We start from the raw sequence: 25,691 nt of genomic DNA on the forward strand, positions 1-25,691 counted from the left end.
TTATTCGAAAAGGTATATATAAACTATGTAGAAGCAGATTATTAATAATCTTACGCTGCAAAAAGTGGTCATCGTTAGCGGAAGAACTTTTCCCGCAGTGATGCGAAAGGGTTCTTTAGCTACTAACATTAGTAGGATAAGATTTCTTGCCTTGCGTGGCTCCAATGTGTACCATTGAAGATCACAAATAGTTCGGTATACAGCGTCGCACTTAATAAAAATACATATATATATACATATATGTATATGTATATAAAAAAATATTAATTAAAAATATTAATTAATTATATGTGTGTGTGTATCTGTAATTATAATAATATTTAAATATTCGCGTAGGGCACGCTTATAAGAGTTAGTAAAATTTAAATTCTTATTTTAATTTTGTATAATTTTAATATTCTAATTTTTATTTTAAAAAACTTAGGAAAAATTTATTTTAACTCTAATGAATTACTCTTAAGTAACATTTATAGAAATAGCATTATAAAAATGCTTACTATACATGTTTATTATCATATATAAATTTGTTTATCATACACATATTTATGTGATTCTATAAAATATATATTTATTAAATATAAACAAATATATTATATAAAATTTAAAAAATGAGAATTAATAGTTATTTAATGATATTGAAATTGGTCAATGAAAATGACTAACACAATTGTATACATATAAAAAATATTTATTTTTGCGAGAATATGATTATATATGTATAAATTAGAAAGTATAAATTTAATTGGCTGTATACCATACAATTTTAATTATGTTGTATATATGTGTGAATATGTAACTTACTTTTTCGGTTATTAAATCTCCTCCAAAACAGTAGAAAAATGTTTGCGAAAGCAGACAGATGACACAAATTAGCATATAACTTATTTGTGAAAAATTTTCAGCGCTTAATTTTTCATCACTAATAACCTAAATAATACATCTCGTTAATTAATAGAAACAGATAAAAACTGAATTAAGTAGACAATCACGCCACATGTATGTCAACAAAATATATGCGTCATACTAGAACTTACAGTAAGAAATATAAATCCGCATAGACAAAATACCATACCAAACTGGAGTACTAATAAAAACAATATTATTGTAAATGTATTTTCGATATTATCGGCGTATCTATATAAACGTATTTAAAAAGAATATTATATTAAAATTTAATTTTGATATTAAAATTTCAAACTGTACATAGTAATAATTGCATATAATTTTGTATTATTGAGTACTGCATTATATTTACCAAGGTTGTATTTCGGCATTTCCTACTAATAATGCAGAAAACGTCCTCGAATCTTCTATAGTATATTAAATATAAACAAGAATTTTGACTAACGAGAAGTCTCAAAAGTGCAATTTTTTTGCAAAACGAGAACCCATTGAATCCAAATTGAATAAAAAAAGAGAAAAAAAATAAAAGAAATGTATGACACAATCACATATACGTTAAAAGTATCAGTAAGTAAAATTAGAGAGACAATATTTAAAGTATATTTAAAAATTAAAAATCTTTTTGTAGGACTTAAACTTTTTCAGAGATTCTACTAAATTTTCATTACATTGTTACAATTAAACCCACCTGATAAGACGTAAATGAGTCACTATGCTGCTGCTTAGAGCTTTGTTGAAGTCTTTGCACGAGACCAAATTGATTATTCGTTGCTTGAAATTCTCCAACTGACCGCAGATATGAAGAATCACAAATCCCAAGAATGCATTTACGGCAACGTAAATTATTACTATCAGAAACATCGCTATGGCTTGAGAAAGAAATGTCAGTACAAATTGCAGATCTTTATCGGTGTCGTAGATGTAATACGTCTGCAGTGGTAATGGTTTGTTGCGATCCGTGAGATTCGTTGCATATCTAATTTGTATGCCAAAACAGGGAAGAATAATTAGGATGACAAATGCCATTCCCATTATAACGTATCCGAAAATTATGAGTAACCGTGCAATCCGTGCTTGTTTTATCATCACGTCTCTTTCCGCGGTTAATTTTAACGCTGTCCAATCTTCCACCATTGTTTTTACGATGGATAATATAACTTGAAAATATAGAAAAAGATAAGCAATATTGTTACACTGTAAAGATTTTAAACTAATAATTATTTTTAAATATGCAAAGTAAAGTAAAAATTTTGTATGTAATTTATTTTTTGTATTCATTTATGCATAATTTCATTTATTTTGACATGTATGTTGCAGTTCGTTTAAACGGCCTTTAAAGTTGAAGGCCCAATTGATGTAAAATATCGATGTAAAAAATGATGTAAATCATGTACAAATCTTTTATTATTATAATCTGATGTGTGGCTGTAGTAATAATTCAAGCGTTGTAAAAATAAGGATTTTACAAAGAAAATGAAATATGAATTGAACGCTTTATATCAAATAATTCTAGACATACCTGTTTGTTTCCATCGCATGATAACAAGTTCTAATAAAACTGTCAACATAGGTAATGTAATACGTAAATTGTCTATCATTAGCGCCATGTTGCCCCAAACTCGTATAAGCGCATGTACAAGAGGAACACCAGAGACAAAAGCTATCATAATGAAAGCGAAACCCGTACGAATTTCAGAAGCGAATCTTCTTTTAGCAATTCCATCAGTTTTAGGCCATAAGCCGACCAATTCTAAACTCAGTCGGTTTATTTCAATTGCCCATACGAAATCTTTAAGCAAGACACTTTTATTTAAGAAACTTGAGTAATTACAAATTTATATATAAATCATAATTTTTTTTCAAAAAGTGACAAAAATGCAATGTACATACATGTACATATAACAGAAATATTTGCAATACAATTCTATACATAAAAACATGTTGGAAATTTAACGTACACTATAAGTAAAAAATGTATGACATAAATGTTGTACCTCTGTAACCTGAAGATTTTGACATGTCCATGTCGAAGGTTAATGCGTATATGTTGAAGAGGTGTTGACCATAGTATTCTTCCCATCCTATAATGAGACGACTGTCACGCATGCTCGTGAAATGAGTGCAATAGCCTGGTTTCCCCCTCGAAGGATGCATTAAATATTAAAGATGCCACTTTCAGTTGCTAACAAGTTGCTTGTTTCGTAACAAAACTTTTATGACCATAAGAATAATTACAAATATCTCTGTTTTTTGAAAAAACGGGAAGTATATTGTGGCTATCGCCGAACTTATATTAAAAGTTTTTCTCTACTTTATAACGTTTCATGTACGTGCGTTTAATTTGAATTTGAAGACATAACGTTACATAATTGCATGTTATGTGAAATAGAAAATATTTTCTGTATAGCAAAAACCTAAAGGTTAGTAAAGACTACAATAAAAAAGATATAGAATATGTTTGCTTTACATATGTTTTGCATGTTCGGTGCAAGAACATTTATTGATGTAACATTAGGTGCAGTGAACGTAGAAAATTTTAAATTAGAGTTTCTTTTTTCTCTATATGAGAAAACGAGATATTCTTAATCGAATTATTCTTATAACAATGATGATTGTAATCTTTAAACGAGAAAGATATAATTTATAAAAAATAGCAAACATTAATGTAAATGATATAAAATTTTATTTTCTTATTATAATATATTAATTTTTTTCTTAGTAATTTTTTAACTGGAGAAAAATATATTTTATTTCTCATATTTTCATTTTCTTGAATTAATGTGATATTAATATGTAATATTATATATATATATATATATATATATATATATATATATACATATATGCACATATACATATATTAACTTGATTTCTATAATCTTATATTGCTAATAATAACTATATAGAATCGTTCAAATTTAAGTTTGAAAATAAATATAATATATTTTTATTTAGAAATGTTTTTATAAAATAAATTTAATTAAAAAATGAAATATTGATTATTATTTTATATTATATTTGTAATCACAGTTTCAATATGTAAGTTTTTTAAAATTTTATAAATAATACTTTATTACAACTTTTATAAATACTACTTCTTTGACCAACAGATTTATCATAAAAGTAAAACTTATAATCAAAAAAATTTTTTATATCAATATTTGTTAGAAAGTCAGAGAAAAATATATCAGCATATCTTTACTTTCCCTATTTAAATAAAAAATATGATTAATAATTATATTTGAAATTATAATTATTAATGTAATCGAATATACTCAAAATTATTAATAATTATTAGACCGCAAAAAGTGGTCACTATTAATGGAACAATTTTTTCTGCAGTGAGATACGAAAGGGTTCCAGGACTCATACCATTAACATTGTTGCAAAAAGCAGTTGCTTCTTGTGTTTTGGTTGCTGCCAAACATTTGCATAACCTTGTGTAATATATTCCCGTCATCGAGTACGTATTGTTTTCCTCCAAGATCTTGTTCTTCAGCTCACAGATTGGTATGTATGTACACGTTTGCAGTTCCTTTTGGCTATTCATGAATAATGTACAGGGTTTTCGGTAATAATCGCACGACTTTTTGTACCGTTTTGCGAGCTTCACAATAATTAATTTCGCATTAATTATTGCAAAGATCGCAAAATGGAGGATAGAGGTCCTTTTCTCAGTTTAACTCGCTCTACCTGTACATGAGAGATGACACGGATTATTAACAAACACTTTGTATTTAAAACAACGAGATATATTCAAATATAATCGATGAAGAACTTCGTAGAAATCAAAGAGCTAGTAGAAAATCTGCGAAATATGTATTATATTATTTATTTATTAATTCGCGGAACATAAAAAGAGAATCGTCAACATGTGTCGCGATTTAGAGCAAGATTGTCTAATCGCATCACATTCCAAAAAAGATTACATATTTCAAATACTATTCAAGATAATATTTTTGAATACAATAGTCTAAAGATGGATTTTTAATTTTTAATTTTTTTAAAAATGTTTTACTAACACTTCTAAGTATAAAAAGAGCGTGAAAAATATATGATAAAAAATTTAATTAAATCTATGCTCGTCATAATCAATTTAAATATAATCACAAAGAAACGCATGAACAATAAAGAAAAATATTTAAACAATAGATCCGCTTTCTTCGGAGAGAAGAAGGCAATACACGAATCTCAAGTTTTTATCGAAGTATTTCTGTTTATGGACACTATATCTCATGTCTCACATGACAATATATTTTACAATAAATATCATACATCGAATGTAGATAATATAAAACTTTATTTCTGCAATATTTTAATTGAATTCTCATTTTCTTTAACAATTAAGTACTAAGTATATTATTATATGATTTTTAATTCCGCATTGCTAGAAGGAAAGATATATAACCAGCCGATGTTTTTAATAGCTGAAAATATATATATATAATACAATATAAAAATTATTATTCAAAAAGAGAGATTTTGTAAATAAAATAATTTTTTTGACGAATATATGTATATGATAATATTAACTATGCGCTTTTTCAGTTTTATTTGTTAAAATAATTTATTATATATTTACATAAATAGAGGAAAGACACTCTCTCTCTGGATAAAAGTTTAATACTAAGAAAAATTAAAACATTTGAAAAAATATTCTGATTAAATATTTCTTAAAATAACTTAGCAGAGGAAGATACATCGCTGTATATTTCTTTTCTCTCTTTCTCTCTATTTCTTTCCAATAGATTTGAAGAATTAATATAATTTTTGTTTAATAATTAAATTTTGTTATATTAGAAAAGGCATAGTTAATCTAGGAGTAAATTATTAATAATCTTACGCTGCAGAATGTGGACATTGTTAGAGGCAAAACTTTTCCCGCAGTAATGCGAAAAGATTTTTTGGCTAGTAACGTTAGTAAAATAAGGTTTCTCGCCTTGCGTGGCTCCAATGTATACCATTCAAGATCGCAAATAGTTCGATATACAGCGTCGCACTTAATAAAAATACACACACATTATATATATACAAAAATATTAATTAATTATATATGTATATATATCTGTAATTATAATAATATTTAAATAGCCATATTTAGTGTGGATTCTTATCTTGTTATTTTTATGAGAATATTAGTAAAAAATAAATACTTATTATAATGTTTTCAAATTTTAATGTTCTTATTTTTATTTTAAAGGAAGCTAGAAATAAAGAAAAACTTATTTAACTTTAATAAATTTACCTTAATTAACATTTATAAAAACGGCTCTATAAAATATAAGCATATTAAAATATACAATGTGTAAAATAATAAGAATTAATTTATAATTACTTAGCGACATCAAAATTGATCAATGGAAAATGGCAAACACAACCATATAGTACAAAAAGTATTAACTTTTGCGGGAATATGATTATATTATAAACTTATAATAATGCATAAAATGGAATTATTATGCAATGTACAATGCTAATTGTGCTATATCAATACATGACTTACTTGTTCGGTTATTAAATCTGCGCCAAAACAATAGCAAAATGTTTGCAAAAGTAAAGAGACAACTACAACTGCCATATAACTTATTTGTGAATAATTTACATTGTGTAAGTTTTCATCAGTAAGCACCTAAATAATATATCTTGTTAATTAATAAAAACAAATAGAAATTACGTACACAATCATGTCACATAACAACAACAAAATACGTGTTCTTAGGACTTACAATAAGCAATAGAAATCCGCATAGACAAAATACGACACCAAATTGGAGTATCAATACAAACAATATTAATGTAAATACACTTTCAATATTTTTGGCGTATCTAAATGCGTATATAAATGTAAAAATGTTTAAAAAAGTATTATATTGAAATTCTTTCAAATTGTACATAATAATAATTATATATATAATATTTTTTATTCAATACTGCATTAGTTACAAAATTTACATTTTGGCATTTCGCAATAATAATGTAGACAAAAAATAGTCCTTGTAGTTTATTAAAAATAAAAATAAGAATTTCGACCTACGAGGAGCTATAAAATTGCAATTTTAACAAGAAGAGAATCGATTCCAAATTGAATAAAAAAAAGGAAGAGTAAAAGAAATATGTGATATATGTACGTTAACCATATATGTATACGTTAAAAGTATCAGTATATAAATTTATAACATTACAGAGACAATAGATTTAAAATAGATTTGAAATAGATTTAAAATAAAATTTAAAGAATCTTCCTCCAGAACTTAAATTTTTTCAGAAATTTTGTACAAAATTTATTGTATTGTTACAATCAAAATTCACCTCATAAGACGTAAATGAGTCACTATGCTGCTGCTCAGAGCTTTGTTGAAATCTTTGTTCGAGACCAAGTCAACTATTCGACGCTTGAAGTTCTCCAATTGTCCGCAGATATGAAGGATCACGAGTCCCAAAAGTGAATCTATCGACGTGTAAATTATAGCTCCCTGGATGACCGTTATGGCTTGAATGAGAAATGTCAACTCAAATTGCGGGCTCTGATCTGTATCGTAGAAATAATACGTCTGCAGCGGTAACGGCTTGTTCCGATCCGTGAGATTCGTTACATGTCTCATTTGTATGCCAAAAGAGGGAAGAATGATTAGTGTGATAAATACCATTCCCATCATAAAGTATCCAAACATTACGAATATCTGTGCGGTTCGTGCTCGTCTTATCATCACATTTCTCTCTGCGGCTACTTTTGACGCTATCCAGTCTTCCGCCATCGTGTTTACGATGGATAACAAAACTTGAAAATATAAAAAAAATAAAAACAATATTTTTACAATGTAAAGATTTTAAATTAATAAATATATTTAAACTTGCAAAGTAAAGAAAAGAAAAAGTAAAGAAAAATTCTTATATATTTTATAATTTAATTTATTTTCACGTATATATGTGTGTTGCAATGTGTTTAAACCTAAAGTTTTTCAATGAATGTAAAGATTCACGCATCCGATCACGTTTTATCATTACATCTCTTTCAGCGCATTAGCTTTAGCGCTAATAAATTTTCCGATAAATTGTGTTTACGATGGATGAGACAACTTGGAAATATAGAAAACGCGATATCGATAACATGCGAAAGATATCGAATTGAACAGTTACTTGTTAACATATATATTATAATTTAAGAAAAGAAAATTATCATATATATACATATATATTACAATTTATCCCAACAATGCAATACATTGCGATAATAATTCATGTACAATAATAATTCATGTCCTTTTGACTTCATAATCTGACGTGTGGATGTAGTGATACTTTCAGCGTTATGTGAAAGCTTTATGTCAAATATTTTTAGACGTACCTGTTTGTTTCCATCGCATAATAATAAGTTTAACTGATAGCACCATTACAGGCAACGTAATTCGGAAATTGTCAACCATCAGTATCAGGTCGCCCCAAACTCGCGTAAGGGCACAGAGAAGCGGAATAACAGTGCCAAATGTTATCACAATAAAAGTAAAACCCATGCGAATGTCAGATCCGAATATTTTCATAGTGTCTTCGTTGGTTGTAGGCCATAAACCGACCATATTTAAATTCAGACGGTTTAGTTTAACTGCCCACATATAATCTAGAAAGATTTTTTTTCATGCAATAAGAAACGTGAATAAAATAATTACAAAGCCAGATTGTACAATTTTGATTAAGTAATAGAAACTAAAATTTAAAAGATGTTATTAAAAACATAGAATACACTGTAAGTAAAAAATGTAAGTATAACATCCGCTTGGTACCTTTGTAACCAGAAGATTCCATATCGAAGACTAACACAGATATGTCGAAGAAGTCTTGATCGGTCTTCCCATCCCGTAATGAGATAACTATCACGCATGCTCGTGAAATAAGTGCAATAACCTGGCTGTCTCATCGAAAGATGCATTAAATATTAAAGATGCTACTTTAAGTCGCTTACAGTCGCCCTGTTTCATAAAAAAACTTTATGACCATAAGAATAATTAAGATCGTCTGTACTTGAGAAGACGAAAAGTATATTGTGTCGCTATATATCGTCAAACTTGTATTAAAAGTTTTTTCATACTTTGTAACGTTCCATTTACGTGCGTTTAATTTGAAGATATAATATCGCGTAATTGCATGTTATGTAGTGTAAAAAATTTTCTGTATAGAAAAAACTGCATCTAAAAAGTAAGAAGAGACTATAATTAAAAAAGTATAGAATGTCGCTTTACATATTTTACGCATGTTTTTCGCAAGAACACATTTATTGATGAAGTGTAGTGGACGTAGAAAGTTTTAAATTAAGAGATTCTTTTTTCTCTGCACGAGAAAAATAATGTCCCAATCTATAGTCTTTATCGGACTATTCTTATAACATTATGATGATTGTAATCTTCAAACAAGAATAACATAATTTACAGAGCAAATAAAGTAAATAAAATAAAGTAAATTAAATTTTTTTAGTAATTTTAACAGAAGAAAAATATTATATTCTTTTTTTTTTCATCTACTCTCTCTCTCTCTATAGAATTAAAGTAATATTAATATATAATACCAGCAGATTTCTTAAATCCTTAAATATTCTCTTTCTAAAAAAATTTTATAACATATTATTATTTAAAAATTTAATTAGCAAACTGACGCTTTAATCAGCTGATTTCTGTCAAAAAATATTACTAAAGCGTTAATTTGCTAATTAAATTTCAAAGCAATAATATATATAAAAATTAAAAAGTAATATGTTGTAAATAATATGTTATAATACTTTATCCTTGATTAATATTTTTTGACAGAAATCAGCTGATAACTCTCAAAAATATTAACCAAATTTAAAGTAGCTAATTTCTATCCAAAAATATTGATAAATCTTTTCGTCAATAAAATTGTAATTAGTCTCGATGTTGTGATTATCTCGATTATCAAAAGATGCTTGTAGAAAATTCTATTTTTTTGTTTGCATTTTCTGTGTTAGATTTAAATATTAAATTTTTATACACTTCATAATTAATTAATATACAATATATATTTTTAATGCGTTGATTGCAATGCATACATGAAAATATGTAAATTAATTATGCAATGCATAAAAATCCATTATTTGAATCTTTAATAGAGAACAACAAAAATAGAATTTTCTACAAGAATCTTTCGATTAAAATATCTGTGCTTCTATTAGATTTGCGCGTCTGTACACATCCATTACGCTGCACGTCTCGCGCGAGACTGACCGCAAGACTCTGAGCAGTGATATCGCCAAGCATAGCCCATATGTTCGCCATGCTGCGCGTCTCGCGCGAGACTGACGATCAGTCTCGCAATCGCAATGTCTCGAGAATCGAGAATCAGTCTCGCGCGAAACGCGCAGCATGGCGGACGTATGGGCTGTGCTTGGCGATACCACTGCTCAGAGTCTTGCGGTCAGTCTCGCGCGAGACGTGCAGTGTGATGGATGTGTACAGACGCGCGAATCTAATGGAAGCACAGATATTTTGATCGAAAGATTCTTGTAGAAAATTCTATTTTTTTTGTTCTCTGTTAAAGATTCAAATAATGAATTTTTATGCATTGCATAATTAATTTACATATTTTCATGCATGTATTGCAATCAATGCATAAAAAAAAAATATATATTCATTAATTATGCAATGTATAAAAATTTAGTATTTAAATCTAAAACACAGAAAATGCGAACAAAAAAATAGAAATTTCTACAAGGATCTTTTGATAATCGAGATAATCATAACATCGAGACTAATTACGATTTTATTGACGAAAAGATTTATTAATATTTTTTGATAGAAACTAGCTACTTTAAACTTGATTAATATTTTTGACAGTTATCAGCTGATTTCTGTCAAAAAATGTTAATCGAGGATAAAGTATTATAACATATTATTTACAACATATTACTATTTAAATTTTTATAACATATTATTACTTTGAAATTCAATTAGCAAATTAACGCTTTAGTAATATTTTTTTACAGAAATCAACTGATTAAAAAGTTAATTTGCTAATTAATTTTTAAAATAAGAATATATTATAAAAATTAAAATAATAAAATGTTTTACATAATATGTTATAATACATTAAACTCGATTAACATTTTTTTACAGTTATCAGCTGATTCTGTCAAAAAATATAATTTTTAAAAAAATATTCTTTTTAATAAAGAACCGAAGACGCACACTTGTGTTGTTCTAGTGTTAATAAAAACAATATAAACAGTCGATGTTTTTAATAGCAAAATAATATATATTTTTATTCAAAACGCGAGAGATTTTACGAAAAAGAAAATAATTTTTAATGAAATATATGATAATATTAACTATGTTTATCTCATTTAATGTCAATGAAATGTACATACATATATAGGTATACGTATTGGAATTTCTTCATGCAAGTTTTCTCATTGCAAGCTCCATTTTCTTTTCCTCGTCTGCCTTTCGCTTGGAAAGATCTGTTTAAAAGTTTGTAAAATCATAATTTTGTAGTAGCAATTTAAAAAAAAATTTGGATACATTATCAAGTACAAAATTATACGACCTAGTTCTAGTTTCTGCATCTCGAAAGTTGAGCTTCTGTTGCAAAGATTGATGCTGATAAGATTCCAATTGCAGAATCCATGCAAACAGATTCATCTCACATTGTTGAGATTCAATAAAATACAAAATACAAAACAAAAATTTGTAATTATTTCTCTAAATATAACCACGTATAATAGAAACGCATAAACAATAAAAAAAATATTTAAATAATAGATCCGTTTTTTTCACATCGAATAGAAGCAATACAAATCTCAAGTTCTCATAGAAGCATACCTACATATCGTGGAATACACTATCTCATGTCACAAGATAATATATTTTACAATAAATATCATACATCGAGCATAAAAAGTATAAAATTTTACTTTTGCAATAATAATATGGATTGAATTCTCATTTCCTTTATCAATTGACAAATATGCTAAATGTTATAAGAATTTCAATTTTACATTGCTAGTAGAAAAGATATATATCCGGCCGTTGTTTTTAATAGCTGAAAAAAATAGATATCATTATTCAAGAAAAGAGATCTTATAAAATAGAAAAAATAATTTTTAACAAAAATATCTGATATTATAAAGGAGAGCGTAATTAATAATATTAATTATGCTCTCCTTTATTTATATTTGTTATAATAAGTTTTTATATTTGAATAGAGAGAAAATATTCTCTCTCTTTCTTTTAGTAAAATTTTAATATTAACAATAAGATAAAATAATATTTGAAAAAATATTCTGATTAAATGTTCGATAAAAAGTTAGCAGATTCTCTTTTTTTCTCTTTCTCGTTCTCTTTTTCTCCTTCCAATAGATTTAAAGAATACATATAATTAATAATTAAATTTTATTAGTTTTCAAAAAGAAACATAGCTAAACTAGAAGCAAATTATTAATAATCTTACGCTGCAATAAGTCGATATCGTTAGCGGAAAAATTTTTCCCGCGGTGATGCGAAAGGGTTCCTTGGTTAGTAACATTAGTAGAATAAAATTTCTTGCCTGGCGCGGCTCCAATGTATACCATTCAAGATCGCAAATAGTACGGTATACCACTTCGCACTTAATAAAAATACATTTTATATGTATATCTATATATATGTAATTGTAATAATATTTAAATATCTATATTTAATGTAGCTTACGTTCATAAATGTTAGTAAAAATTAAATACTTAATTTAATTTTTCGAATTTTATTCTTATTTTTTTTAAATACTAGAATTAAAATAACTTATTTAATTTGAATTAACTTTTATTAATATTTATAATGGCTCTAAAAAATATATATTTATTAAATATATACAATAATGTGCAATAAGATATTAAAGATTAATAGTTATTTAGCGACATCGTAATTGATCAATGATAAATTACAAATACATAAAAAATACTTATATACATAAAAAAAGTATTCATTTTTATAAGAATATGATATTATATAGAATACAGAGTTATTATGAAATAATTGATTATGTATATAATGTACAATGCTAATTATATATAATTGTATATGGTATATGCGACTTACTTGTTCTGTTATTAAATCTCCGCCAAAGCAGTAGAAAAACATTTGCGTAAGTAAACAGATAAGAACAACTGCCATGAAACTTATTTGTGAAATATTTGCAATGTTTATATTTTCGTCAGTAATTACCTAAATTTTATATGTCGTTAATTAAAAAAATAGATAAAAATTATATAGACAATTATAAGCCACATGTACATCAATAAAATGTATATTCTTATTAGAACTTACACTAAGCAATACAAATCCGTATAGACAAAATGTAAGACCAAACTGAAGTACCAATGAAAACAATATTAATGTAAATATATTTTCGGTATTGTTGGCATATCTACATAAATATATTTATATATAAAAAAATTTTATATTGAAATTCTTAAATTGTACATAAGTAATAATTGCATATATGTAATATATTTTTTTATTAAATACAACATTATTTATCAAATTTATATTTCAGCATTTTCTAATAATAATGCAGACATAAATAGTAATACTCGAATCCTATAGTTCAATAAAAATAAAAAGAAAAGTTTCTACTAGGAGCCTCAAAAAAAATTTTTATAAAACAAGAACTAATACAAATTTTATATAAAAAAAATAAAATAAAATAAAATAAAAAAAAAAAATCTCTGATACATAATAACGCTAAATACACACGCGGATACATAATAAAAGCTATCATATACAAGCGTATCATATAACATAGCGTATACAAGTTGATAATAGGTTGATCACATTAAAAAGACAATGTCTAAGATAGATTTAATATTTAAAAATTCTTTTTCATACTTGAATTTTCTCACAGATTTTGTTGAAAAATTTCATTAAATTATCACAATTAAAACCCACCTGATAAGACGTAAATGAGTCATTACGGTGCTACTGAGAGCTGTATTGAAATCTTTACATGAGATCAAATTGATCATTCGATTCTTGAAGTTTTCCAATTGGCCGCAAATATGAAAAATCATAAATACTAAGAATGCGTTTACCGCAATGTGAATTATCACTGCTAGAAAACTCGCTATGGCTTGAGTGAGAATGGTCAACTCAAATTGCAGACCCTTATCAGTGTTGTAGACATAATACGTCTGTACCGGTAATGGCTTGTTCCGATCCGTGAGATTCGTTATATGTCTGAGTGGTAAGTTAAAATAAGGAATAACGATCATTAAAATTAATGCTGACATAAATATAATAGATCCAAAAATTATTAATAGTCGAACGATCCAAGCGCGCTTTATCATTACATCTCTCTCAGCTCTTTGCTTTAGCGCTAACCAATCCTCCGTTATCATGTTTATGACGGATGACAAAACTTGCAAATATAAAAAACACCATATCGGTAACTTGAGAAAGATATCGAATCATATTGACAGTTATTTGTTAACATACATAATTTATTCATTGTGATAATAAATAATATACATCTTTTTTATTATTATAATCTTATATGTGGCTGTAGAAATAAGTCAAACGCTATAAAAAGAAATTTACAAAGAAATAAAATGTAAGTACTTTGCATCAAACAGTTCTAGACATACCTGTCTGTTTCCATCGCATGATAACAAATTCTAATAAAATCGTCAGCATGGGTAACGTAATTCGTAAATTGTCTATCATTAGCGCAATGTCGCCCCAAACACGTATAAGCGCATGTATAAGAGGAATACCAATGACAAATGCTAACATAATAAAAGTGAAACCCGCACGAATGTCAGAACCAAATCTTCTTTTAGCGACTCCACCACTTTTAGGCCATAAGCCGATCAATTCTAAGCTCAGACGGTTTAGTTCAATTGCCCATATGAAATCTTTAAACAAAACTTTTTTTTAGAAAAAACGTGAGTAGTAATTACAAATTTGTAGATTGTAAAATTTTTTTCAAAAAATGATAAAAATGCAATGTACGTGTGTGTACATATAACAAATATATATTTGTAATATAATCGTAACTTAAATATATATTGAAAATTTAACGTACGTTATAAGTGGAAAATGTATGACAGGCTTAGTACCTTTGTAACTTGAAGATTTCGATATGTCCATGTCGAAGGCCAACGTGTATATATGCTGAAGAGTTGTTGACCGTCGTATTCTTCCCATCCTATAATGAGATGACTGATACGCATGCTCGCGAAATGAATGCAACAACCTGGTTTCGTCGAAAAATGCATTAAATATTCAAGCTGCTACTTTCAGTTGTTAACAAGTTGTCTGTTTCGCAAAAAAAAAACTTTATGACCATAAGTTAATAGTTACAAACATCTGTTTTTGAGATGGCGGGAAATATGTATATTTCTTCACTATATATCGTCGAACTCTTGCGTTAAAAGTTTTCTTCTACTTTGCAACGTTCCATAAACGTGCCTTTAAATTTGTATAGATACAATGATGGTCACGCATGCTCGTTAAACGAGTGCTATAACCTGGCTGCTTCGTGGAAGGATGCATTAAATGTTAAAGATGCTACTTTCAGTTGCTAACGAGTTGTCTGTTTCCCCAAAAAAACTTTATGACCATAAGAATAGTTACAAACATCTATTTTTGAGAAAGCGGAAAGTGTATTTTGTCACTATATATCGTCGAACTTGCATTAAAAATTTTTTTTCTACTATGTAACGTTCCATGAACATGCGTTTAATTTGAAGATACAGTAGCATGTAATTGCATGTTATGTGGTGGAAAAAAATATTCTGTATAGCAAAAAGTTGCAGCAAAAAGAGAGAGAAAGCTATAATGAAGAAGGTATAGAATGTCGTATGTGCTTTTACGTATGTTTGGTGCAAGAACACATTTATTGATGTGAATATGAAGTGCAAGTGAACGTAGAAAATTTTTTAAGAGTTTTTTCTTTCTCTATACGAGAAAAATGTTGTCCCAATCTTCATCGGACTATTCTTATTATAACATTATAACACAATTTGTAATCTTCAAACAAGTATAACATCATTTACATAGCAAATGAGGTAGATAATATAAAACTTTATTTTCTTTATTAAGAATATCATTATTAACCTTTTTTAGTAATATGTTAACAGAAAAAAGTAATACTTACATTCTTTCTTTTTTACTCTTATCTACTAGAATTAATATAATATTAATTATGTAATACCAGTTCGATTTCTTAAATCCTGTATAGTAATAAAAACGATATGTAAACAATCAATGTTTTCAATAGCTCAAATAATATATATCTTTATTCAAGAAGAAAGATTTTACAAAAAAGAAAATAATTTTTAACTAAAATATATGATATTTTTAAGTGCGGTTTGTCTGTTGTATATGTTACTACATAATATTTTTATATTTACATAAATAGAGCAAAGTACTCTTTTTCTATTTAAAAGTTTATTTTGTTTGTAATATTATTAAGACATGATTATTCGAGTGAAACTGCAATTAAAAAAAAAATAGAATCCGTATTACACGTTGTTACGCATATCTTTCTGAATATTTGTCGCGTAGATATATCCACTAATATTATACAAGAGTGAATATCAAATCAAATAGACCATGTATTTTATAATTGTGTTTAGCGTTAATGAAATATACATATATACATATGTTATAATGTTATATATATATATATATATATATATATATATAAATATACATACATGTTGGAATTTCTTCGCGCAAGTTTTCTTATTCCACCATTTTATTCGTTCCGTCTCATCTCTTTTATTTGACAAGATCTGCTAAAATCTGTATAAAAATGCATTTTTGTAGTTATAATTTAACAAATGTTTGAACACATCATCATCGAGTACAAAATAATACGATATCTGGCTGGTTTCTGCATCTCGAAACAATAAAGAAAGATTTAAACAATAGATTCGCTTTCATCGCATCGAGAAGAAAGCAACACATCATCTTCAGTTCTTATCGGAGAATATCTATTGCGGACATGATCTCACCGTCAAACAATAATATATTTTACAACAAATATGATACATTGAGCATAAACGATATAAAATTTTACTTTTGCAATAATATTAATTCAATTCCCATTTTCTTTATCAACTGAATAATGTTACATTGTTATATTAATTTTAATTGCGCTTTGCTAGTAGAATAGATATATATCCGGCCGTTGTTTTTAATAGCTGAAAATTATAGATATTTTATTCAAAGAGAAAGATTTTATGTATGTAAATGAGAAAAATAAATTTTTAGAATAATATATAGTAATATTAATTATGCTCTTTCTATTATATTTGTTACAATAAGTTCTGATATTTACATATTTTTATATTTACAATGAGAGTAAATATTATCTCGCTCTTGCTAAAAGTTTAATACTAACAATTAGACAAAATTTATAACATTTCAAAAATTTTTTTGATTAAATGATTTTTAATTAATTATTAAATTATATTAGATTTGAAAAAGCATAACTAAACTAGAAGCAAATTATTAATAATCTTACGCTGCAAAATGTGGTCATTGTTAGCGGAAGAATTTTTCCGACAGTAATGCGAAAGGGTTCTTTGGTTAGTAACATTATTAGAATAATGTTTTTCGCCTGTCTCGGCTGCAATTTATACCACTCAAGATCGCAAATAGTACGGTATACCGCTTCGCACTTAATAAAAACATATATGTAGGTATATATATTTGTATATAAATATACAAAAATATTAATTAATTATATGTGTATGTTTGTAATTATATTAATATTGAAATATTTATATGTAATGTGGCTTACTTTCATAAATGTTAATGAAAATTAAATAGCTATTTTAATTTCTTCAAATTTTAATATTCTCATTTTTAATTAAAAAATATCAGAATCAATATAACTTTTTTAATTTTAATGAATTAAACTTAATTAACATTTATATAAGAATGGATATGTCAAATTATGTATGTTTATTAAATGTAAACAATAATGTGTAAAATAGTTAAGAATTAATAATTACTTAGCGACATCACATAATTGATTAATTTCAAATACAACTTATACAAAAAAGTATTTATTTTATTAGAATATGATTATACAAATTATAGACTTATTATGAAACATAAAACGGATTGTGTATATACACACTATACAATGCAATGTTGTATATGTGCGTGAATATGTAACTTACTTGTTCTCTTATTAAGTCTCCGCCAAAGCAGTAGAGAAACGTTTGCGTAAAAAAACAAATAACAGCAATTATCAAGTAACTTATTTGTGAAATATTCGAACTGTTTATATTTTCGTCCATAATTACCTAAATAACATATTTCGTTAATTAATAAGAAGAGATCGATATAAATAAAGTAGACAATCACGTTACGCATGTACGACAATAAAATATTATTAGAACTTACAGAAAGCATTATAAATCCACATAGACAAAATATGACACCAAACTGAAGTACCAATATAAACAATATTGATGTAAATGTATTTTCGGTATTATTGGCATATCTATGTAAACATATTTAGAAAGATTTTATATTGAAATTCTCAAATTGTACATAATAATTGTACATAATAATTACAAATAAAGTATTTTTTTATTTAGTATTATTATCGCAGTGCATTATATAGCAAATTTGTATTTCGGCACTTTTAATAATAATGCAAACATAAATATAGTCTTCGAATCCTGTACTTCAATAAAAATAAAAAAAAAATTTCGATAATTAAGACCTTGAAAATGCAACTTTTGCAAAAGGAGAATCGATTTAATTGAATAAAAACAAAGAATAATGAAAAGCAAAAATCTATGACACATAATCACATGTACATTAAAAGTATCAGTATTAAAACTAGTAACAAGGGTAATACATGAAGAAGATAATGTCTAAAAAAGATTTAATATTTAAAAATTGAAAAAAATTATTTTCCAGAACTTATATTTTCTCAGAGAGATTCTGATTAAATTATATTGTTTTGTAACAATCCCCACAAAACCCACCTAATAAGACGTAAATGAGCCATTACGATGTTACTCAGAGCTGTATTGAAATCTCTGCACGAGATCAAACTGACCATCCGATTTTTGAAATTTTCCAATTGACCGCAAATATGAAAAATCATACATATAAAGAATCCGTTTATCCCAATGTGAATTGCCAGTGCTAGAAAGAGCACTAAGGCTTGAGTGAAAAATGTCAACTCAAATAGCAAACTCTTATCAGTGTCGTATAGATAATACGTCTGGATCGGTAATGGGTTGTTCCGATCCGTGAGATTCGTTAAATGTCTGAGTGGTAAGACGAAAAGAGGAGTAACGAGGAATAAAATCATTCCCGACGTAAATATAATAGATCCATAAATTATTAATAGTCGAACGGTCCAAGCGCGCTTTATCATTACATCTCTCTCAGCTCTTTGCTTTAGCGCTAACCAATCCTCCGTTATCATGTTTATGACGGATGACAAAACTTGCAAATATAAAAAACATCATATCGGTAACTTGAGAAAGATATCGAATCACATTGACAGTTATTTGTTAACATACATAATTTATTCATTGTGATAATAAATAATATACATCTTTTTTATTATTATAATCTTATGTGTGGCTGTAGAAATAAGTCAAGCGCTATAAAAAGGAATTTACAAAGAAATAAAATGTAAGTACTTTGCATCAAACAGTTCTAGACATACCTGTCTGTTTCCATCGCATGATAACAAATTCTAATAAAATCGCCAGCATGGGTAACGTAATTCGTAAATTGTCTATCATTAGCGCAATGTCGCCCCAAACACGTATAAGCGCATGTATAAGAGGAATACCAATGACAAATGCTAACATAATAAAAGTGAAACCCGCACGAATGTCAGAACCGAATCTTCTTTTAGCGACTCCACCACTTTTAGGCCATAAGCCGATCAATTCTAAGCTCAGACGGTTTAGTTCAATTGCCCATATGAAATCTTTAAACAAAACTTTTTTTTAGAAAAAACGTGAGTAGTAATTACAAATTTGTAGATTGTAAAATTTTTTTCAAAAAATGATAAAAATGCAATGTACGTGTGTGTACATATAACAAATATATATTTGTAATATAATCGTAACTTAAATATATATTGAAAATTTAACGTACGTTATAAGTGGAAAATGTATGACAGGCTTAGTACCTTTGTAACTTGAAGATTTCGATATGTCCATGTCGAAGGCCAACGTGTATATATGCTGAAGAGGTGTTGACCGTCGTATTCTTCCCATCCTATAATGAGATGACTGATACGCATGCTCGCGAAATGAATGCAACAACCTGGTTTCGTCGAATAATGCATTTAATATTCAAGATGCTACTTTCAGTTGTTAACAAGTTGGCTGTTTCGCAAAAAAAAAACTTTATGACCATAAGTATATAGTTACAAACATCTGTTTTTGAGATGGCGGGAAATATGTATATTTCTTCACTATGTATCGTCGAACTCTTGCGTTAAAAGTTTTCTTCTACTTTGCAACGTTCCATAAACGTGCCTTTAAATTTGTATAGATACAATGATGGTCACGCATGCTCGTTAAACGAGTGCTATAACCTGGCTGCTTCGTCGTAGGATGCATTAAATGTTAAAGATGCTACTTTCAGTTGCTAACGAGTTGTCTGTTTCCCCAAAAAAACTTTATGACCATAAGAATAGTTACAAACATCTATTTTTGAGAAAGCGGAAAGTGTATTTTGTCACTATATATCGTCGAACTTGCATTAAAAGTTTTTTTTCTACTATGTAACGTTCCATGAACATGCGTTTAATTTGAAGATACAGTAGCATGTAATTACATGTTATGTGGTGGAAAAAAATATTCTGTATAGCAAAAAGTTGCAGCAAAAAGAGAGAGAAAGCTATAATGAAGAAGGTATAGAATGTCGCATGTGCTTTTACGTATGTTTGGTGCAAGAACACATTTATTGATGTGAATATGAAGTGCAAGTGAACGTAGAAAATTTTTTAAGAGTTTCTTCTTTCTCTACGAGAAAAATGTTGTCCCAATCTTCATCGGACTATTCTTATTATAACATTATAACACAATTTGTAATCTTCAAACAAGTATAACATCATTTACATAGCAAATGAGGTAGATAATATAAAACTTTATTTTCTTTATAAAGAATATCATTATTAACCTTTTTAGTAATATGTTAACAGAAAAAAGTAATACTTACATTCTTTCTTTTTTACTCTTATCTACTAGAATTAATATAATATTAATTATGTAATACCAGTTCGATTTCTTAAATCCTGTATAGTAATAAAAACGATATGTAAACAATCAATGTTTTCAATAGCTCAAATAATATATATCTTTATTCAAGAAGAAAGATTTTACAAAAAAGAAAATAATTTTTAACTAAAATATATGATATTTTTAAGTGCGGTTTGTCTGTTGTATATGTCATTATAATATTTGTATATTTACATAAATAGAGCAAAGTACTCTTTTTCTATTTAAAAGTTTATTTTGTTTGTAATATTATTAAGACATGATTATTCGAGTGAAACTGCAATTAAAAAAAAAATAGAATCCGTATTACACGTTGTTACACATATCTTTCTGAATATTTGTCGCGTAGATATATCCACTAATATTATACAAGAGTGAATATCAAATCAAATAGACCATGTATTTTATAATTGTGTTTAGCGTTAATGAAATATACATATATACATATGTTATAATTTTATATATATATATATAAATATACATACATGTTGGACTTTCTTCGCGCAAGTTTTCTTATTCCACCATTTTATTCGTTCCGTCTCATCTCTTTTATTTGACAAGATCTGCTAAAATCTGTATAAAAATGCATTTTTGTAGTTATAATTTAACAAATGTTTGAACACATCATCATCGAGTACAAAATAATACGATATCTGGCTGGTTTCTGCATCTCGAAACAATAAAGAAAGATTTAAACAATAGATTCGCTTTCATCGCATCGAGAAGAAAACAACACATCATCTTCAGTTCTTATCGGAGAATATCTGTTGCGGACATGATCTCACCGTCAAACAATAATATATTTTACAACAAATATATTATTGAGCAAAAACGATATAAAATTTTACTTTTGCAATAATATTAATTCAATTCCCATTTTCTTTATCAACTATGAATATCAACTATAATGTTACATTGTTATATTAATTTTAATTGCGCTTTGCTAGTAGAATAGATATATATCCGGCCGTTGTTTTTAATAGCTGAAAATTATAAATATTTTATTCAAAAAGAGAGATTTTATGTATGTAAATGAGAAAAATAAATTTTTAGAAAAATATATAGTAATATTAATTATGCTCTTTCAATTATATTTGTTACAATAAGTTCTGATATTTTTATATTTACATGGAGAGAAAATATTATCTCGCTCTTGCTAAAAGTTTAATACTAACAATTAGACAAAATTTATAACATTTCAAAAATTTTTTTGATTAAATGGTTGTTAATTAATAATTAAATTATATTAGATTTGAAAAAGCATAACTAAACTAGAAGCAAATTATTAATAATCTTACGCTGCAAAATGTGGTCATTGTTAGCGGAAGAATTTTTCCGACAGTAATGCGAAAGGGTTCTTTGGTTAGTAACATTATTAGAATAATGATTTTCGCCTGTCTCGGCTGCAATTTATACCACTCAAGATCGCAAATAGCACGGTATACCGCTTCGCACTTAATAAAAACATATATGTAGGTATATATATTTGTATATAAATATACAAAAATATTAATTAATTATATGTGTATGTCTGTAATTATATTAATATTGAAATGTTTATATGTAATGTGGCTCACTTTCATAAATGTTAATGAAAATTAAATAGCTATTTTAATTTCTTCAAATTTTAATATTCTCATTTTTAATTAAAAAATATCAGAATCAATATAACTTTTTTAATTTTTATGAATTAAACTTAATTAACATTTATATAAGAATGGATATGTCAAATTATGTATGTTTATTAAATGTAAACAATAATGTGTAAAATAGTTAAGAATTAATAATTACTTAGCGACATCACATAATTGATTAATTCCAAATACAACTTATACAAAGAAGTATTTATTTTATTAGAATATGATTATACAAATTATAGACTTATTATGAAACATAAAACGGATTGTGTATATACACACTATACAATGCAATGTTGTATATGTGCGTGAATATGTAACTTACTTGTTCTCTTATTAAGTCTCCGCCAAAGCAGTAGAGAAACGTTTGCGTAAAAAGACTGATAACAGCAATTGTCAAGTAACTTATTTGTGAAATATTCGAACTGTTTATATTTTCGTCCATAATTACCTAAATAACATATTTCGTTAATTAATAAGAAGAGATCGATATAAATAAAGTAGACAATCACGTTACGCATGTACGACAATAAAATATTATTAGAACTTACAGAAAGCAATATAAATCCACATAGACAAAATATGACACCAAACTGAAGTACCAATATAAACAATATTGATGTAAATGTATTTTCGGTATTATTGGCATATCTATGTAAACATATTATATTTAGAAAAATTTTATATTGAAATTCTCAAATTGTACATAATAATTGTACATAATAATTACAAATAAAGTATTTTTTTATTTAGTATTATTATCACAGTGCATTATATAGCAAATTTGTATTTCGGCACTTTCAATAATTATGCAAATATAAATATAGTCTTCGAATCCTGTACTTCAATAAAAATAAAAAAAAATTTGATAATGAAGACCTTGAAAATGCAACTTTTGCAAAAGGAGAATCGATTTAATTGAATAAAAACAAAGAATAATGAAAAGAAAAAATCGATGACACATAATCACATGTACATTAAAGTATCAGTATTAAAACTAATAACAAGTGTAATACATGAAGAAGATAATGTCTAAAAAAGATTTAATATTTAAAAATTGAAAAAAATTATTTTCCAGAACTTAAATTTTCTCAGAGAGATTCTGATTAAATTATATTGTTTTGTAACAATCCCCACAAAACCCACCTAATAAGACGTAAATGAGCCATTACGATGTTACTCAGAGCTGTATTGAAATCTCTGCACGAGATCAAACTGACCATCCGATTTTTGAAATTTTCCAATTGACCGCAAATATGAAAAATCATATATATAAAGAATGCGTTTACCGCAATGTGAATTATCAGTGCTAGAAAACTCGCTATTGCTTGAGTGAGAATGGTCAACTCAAATTGCAGACTCTTATCAGTGTTGTAGACATAATACGTCTGTACTGGTAATGGCTTGTTCCGATCCGTGAGATTCGTTATATGTCTGAGTGGTAAGACGAAAAGAGGAGTAACGATGATTAAAATCATTGTCGACATAAATATAATAGATCCATAAATTATTAATAGTCGAACGGTCCAAGCGCGCTTTATCATTACATCTCTCTCAGCTCTTTGCTTTAGCGCTAACCAATCCTCCGTTATCATGTTTATGACGGATGACAAAACTTGCAAATATAAAAAGCACCATATCGGTGTTTTTTGAGAAAGATATCGAATCACATTGACAGTTATTTGTTAACATACATAATTTATTCATTGTGATAATAAATAATATACATCTTTTTTATTATTATAATCTTATGTGTGGCTGTAGAAATAAGTCAAGCGCTATAAAAAGGAATTTACAAAGAAATAAAATGTAAGTACTTTGCATGAAACAGTTCTAGACATACCTGTCTGTTTCCATCGCATGATAACAAATTCTAATAAAACCGTCAGCATGGGTAACGTAAATCGTAAATTGTCTATCATTAGCGTCATGTCGCCCCAAACACGTATAAGCGCATGTATAAGAGGAATACCAATGACAAATGCTAACATAATAAAAGTGAAACCCGCACGAATGTCAGAACCGAATCTTCTTTTTGCGACTCTACCACTTTTAGGCCATAAGCCGATCAATTCTAAGCTCAGACGGTTTAGTTCAATTGCCCATATGAAATCTTTAAACAAAACTTTTTTTTAGAAAAAACGTGAGTAGTAATTACAAATTTGTAGATTGTAAAATTTTTTTCAAAAAATGATAAAAATGCAATGTACGTATGTGTACATATAACAAATATATATTTGTAATATAATCGTAACTCAAATATATATTGAAAATTTAACGTACGTTATAAGTGGAAAATGTATGACAGGCTTAGTACCTTTGTAACTTGAAGATTTCGATATGTCCATGTCGAAGGCCAACGTGTATATATGCTGAAGAGGTGTTGACCGTCGTATTCTTCCCATCCTATAATGAGATGACTGATACGCATGCTCGCGAAATGAATGCAACAACCTGGTTTCGTCGAAAAATGCATTAAATATTCAAGCTGCTACTTTCAGTTGTTAACAAGTTGTCTGTTTCGCAAAAAAAAACTTTATGACCATAAGTTAATAGTTACAAACATCTGTTTTTGAGATGGCGGGAAATATGTATATTTCTTCACTATATATCGTCGAACTCTTGCGTTAAAAGTTTTTTTCTACTTTTGAACGTTCCATAAACGTGCCTTTAAATTTGCATAGATACAATGATTGTCACGCATGCTCGTTAAACGAGTGCTATAACCTGGCTGCTTCGTGGAAGGATGCATTAAATGTTAAAGATGCTACTTTCAGTTGCTAACGAGTTGTCTGTTTCCCCAAAAAAACTTTATGACCATAAGAATAGTTACAAACATCTATTTTTGAGAAAGCGGAAAGTGTATTTTGTCACTATATATCGTCGAACTTGCATTA

At 27.2% G+C, this 25,691-nt stretch overlaps 4 protein-coding genes across 4 annotated transcripts; all 4 read right to left on the reverse strand.

The window, feature by feature from the left end:
- LOC145942925 (uncharacterized) lies at positions 1–8,712 on the reverse strand. The gene is made up of 9 exons (XM_083050092.1): positions 8,682–8,712; positions 8,249–8,518; positions 7,213–7,681; positions 2,898–3,043; positions 2,423–2,692; positions 1,592–2,060; positions 1,035–1,134; positions 802–927; positions 1–210 (listed from the first exon to the last, which is right to left on the reverse strand). Exons 1-9 carry the CDS (start codon positions 8,701–8,703, stop codon positions 1–3), a joined length of 2,082 nt encoding a protein of 693 aa, XP_082906218.1. The 5' UTR covers positions 8,704–8,712.
- Positions 8,713–11,898: 3,186 nt separating this feature from the next.
- Positions 11,899–15,026, reverse strand: LOC145942889 (odorant receptor 13a-like). The gene is made up of 7 exons (XM_083050053.1): positions 14,996–15,026; positions 14,522–14,791; positions 13,827–14,295; positions 13,206–13,305; positions 12,978–13,103; positions 12,355–12,510; positions 11,899–11,946 (listed from the first exon to the last, which is right to left on the reverse strand). The coding sequence occupies exons 1-7, from the start codon at positions 15,024–15,026 to the stop codon at positions 11,899–11,901; spliced, it is 1,200 nt and encodes a 399-aa protein (XP_082906179.1).
- Positions 15,027–16,946: 1,920 nt separating this feature from the next.
- LOC145943025 (odorant receptor 43a-like) lies at positions 16,947–20,185 on the reverse strand. Its single transcript, XM_083050216.1, has 7 exons — positions 20,062–20,185; positions 19,588–19,857; positions 18,893–19,361; positions 18,300–18,399; positions 18,074–18,199; positions 17,410–17,565; positions 16,947–17,086 (listed from the first exon to the last, which is right to left on the reverse strand). Exons 1-7 carry the CDS (start codon positions 20,147–20,149, stop codon positions 17,033–17,035), a joined length of 1,263 nt encoding a protein of 420 aa, XP_082906342.1. The 5' UTR covers positions 20,150–20,185; the 3' UTR covers positions 16,947–17,032.
- Positions 20,186–22,086: 1,901 nt separating this feature from the next.
- Positions 22,087–25,295, reverse strand: LOC145943023 (odorant receptor 13a-like). The gene is made up of 7 exons (XM_083050215.1): positions 25,112–25,295; positions 24,638–24,907; positions 23,941–24,409; positions 23,346–23,445; positions 23,120–23,245; positions 22,456–22,611; positions 22,087–22,140 (listed from the first exon to the last, which is right to left on the reverse strand). The coding sequence occupies exons 1-7, from the start codon at positions 25,197–25,199 to the stop codon at positions 22,087–22,089; spliced, it is 1,263 nt and encodes a 420-aa protein (XP_082906341.1). The 5' UTR covers positions 25,200–25,295.
- Between the last annotated feature and the right edge of the window lie 396 nt (positions 25,296–25,691).

This window comes from Prenolepis imparis, unplaced genomic scaffold (genome assembly GCF_030444845.1).
Source record: "Prenolepis imparis isolate NDT839.2.m4 unplaced genomic scaffold, iyPreImpa1.0 SCAF_11, whole genome shotgun sequence".
Lineage (NCBI taxonomy): Eukaryota > Metazoa > Arthropoda > Insecta > Hymenoptera > Formicidae > Prenolepis > Prenolepis imparis.

Excerpts from the sequence above, each read along its gene's own strand:
- LOC145943025 (XM_083050216.1), bottom strand. The coding sequence starts at position 20,149 with ATGGGAAGAATACGACGGTCAACACCTCTTCAGCATATATACACGTTG. Across the intron at positions 17,566-18,073 it reads GAGACTTAATAAGAGAACAA|TGCGAAGCGGTATACCGTAC; the intron begins GTAAGTTACATA and ends GTTTTTATTAAG. Across the intron at positions 17,087-17,409 it reads CAATGACCACATTTTGCAGC|CTATTAAAAACAACGGCCGG; the intron begins GTAAGATTATTA and ends TATAATTTTCAG.
- LOC145942925 (XM_083050092.1), bottom strand. The coding sequence starts at position 8,703 with ATGGAATCTTCTGGTTACAAAG. Across the intron at positions 8,519-8,681 it reads GGAATCTTCTGGTTACAAAG|ATTATATGTGGGCAGTTAAA; the intron begins GTACCAAGCGGA and ends AAATCTTTCTAG. Across the intron at positions 3,044-7,212 it reads ACTCATTTACGTCTTATGAG|GGGGAAACCAGGCTATTGCA; the intron begins GTGAATTTTGAT and ends GCATCCTTCGAG.
- LOC145943023 (XM_083050215.1), bottom strand. The coding sequence starts at position 25,199 with ATGGGAAGAATACGACGGTCAACACCTCTTCAGCATATATACACGTTG. Across the intron at positions 24,908-25,111 it reads GAAATCTTCAAGTTACAAAG|ATTTCATATGGGCAATTGAA; the intron begins GTACTAAGCCTG and ends TTTTGTTTAAAG. Across the intron at positions 22,612-23,119 it reads GAGACTTAATAAGAGAACAA|TGCGAAGCGGTATACCGTGC; the intron begins GTAAGTTACATA and ends GTTTTTATTAAG.
- LOC145942889 (XM_083050053.1), bottom strand. The coding sequence starts at position 15,026 with ATGGACATATCGAAATCTTCAAGTTACAAAG. Across the intron at positions 13,306-13,826 it reads ACTCATTTACGTCTTATCAG|ATATGCCAACAATACCGAAA; the intron begins GTGGGTTTTAAT and ends ATATTTATGTAG. Across the intron at positions 12,511-12,977 it reads GAGATTTAATAACAGAACAA|TGCGAAGTGGTATACCGTAC; the intron begins GTAAGTCGCATA and ends ATTTTTATTAAG.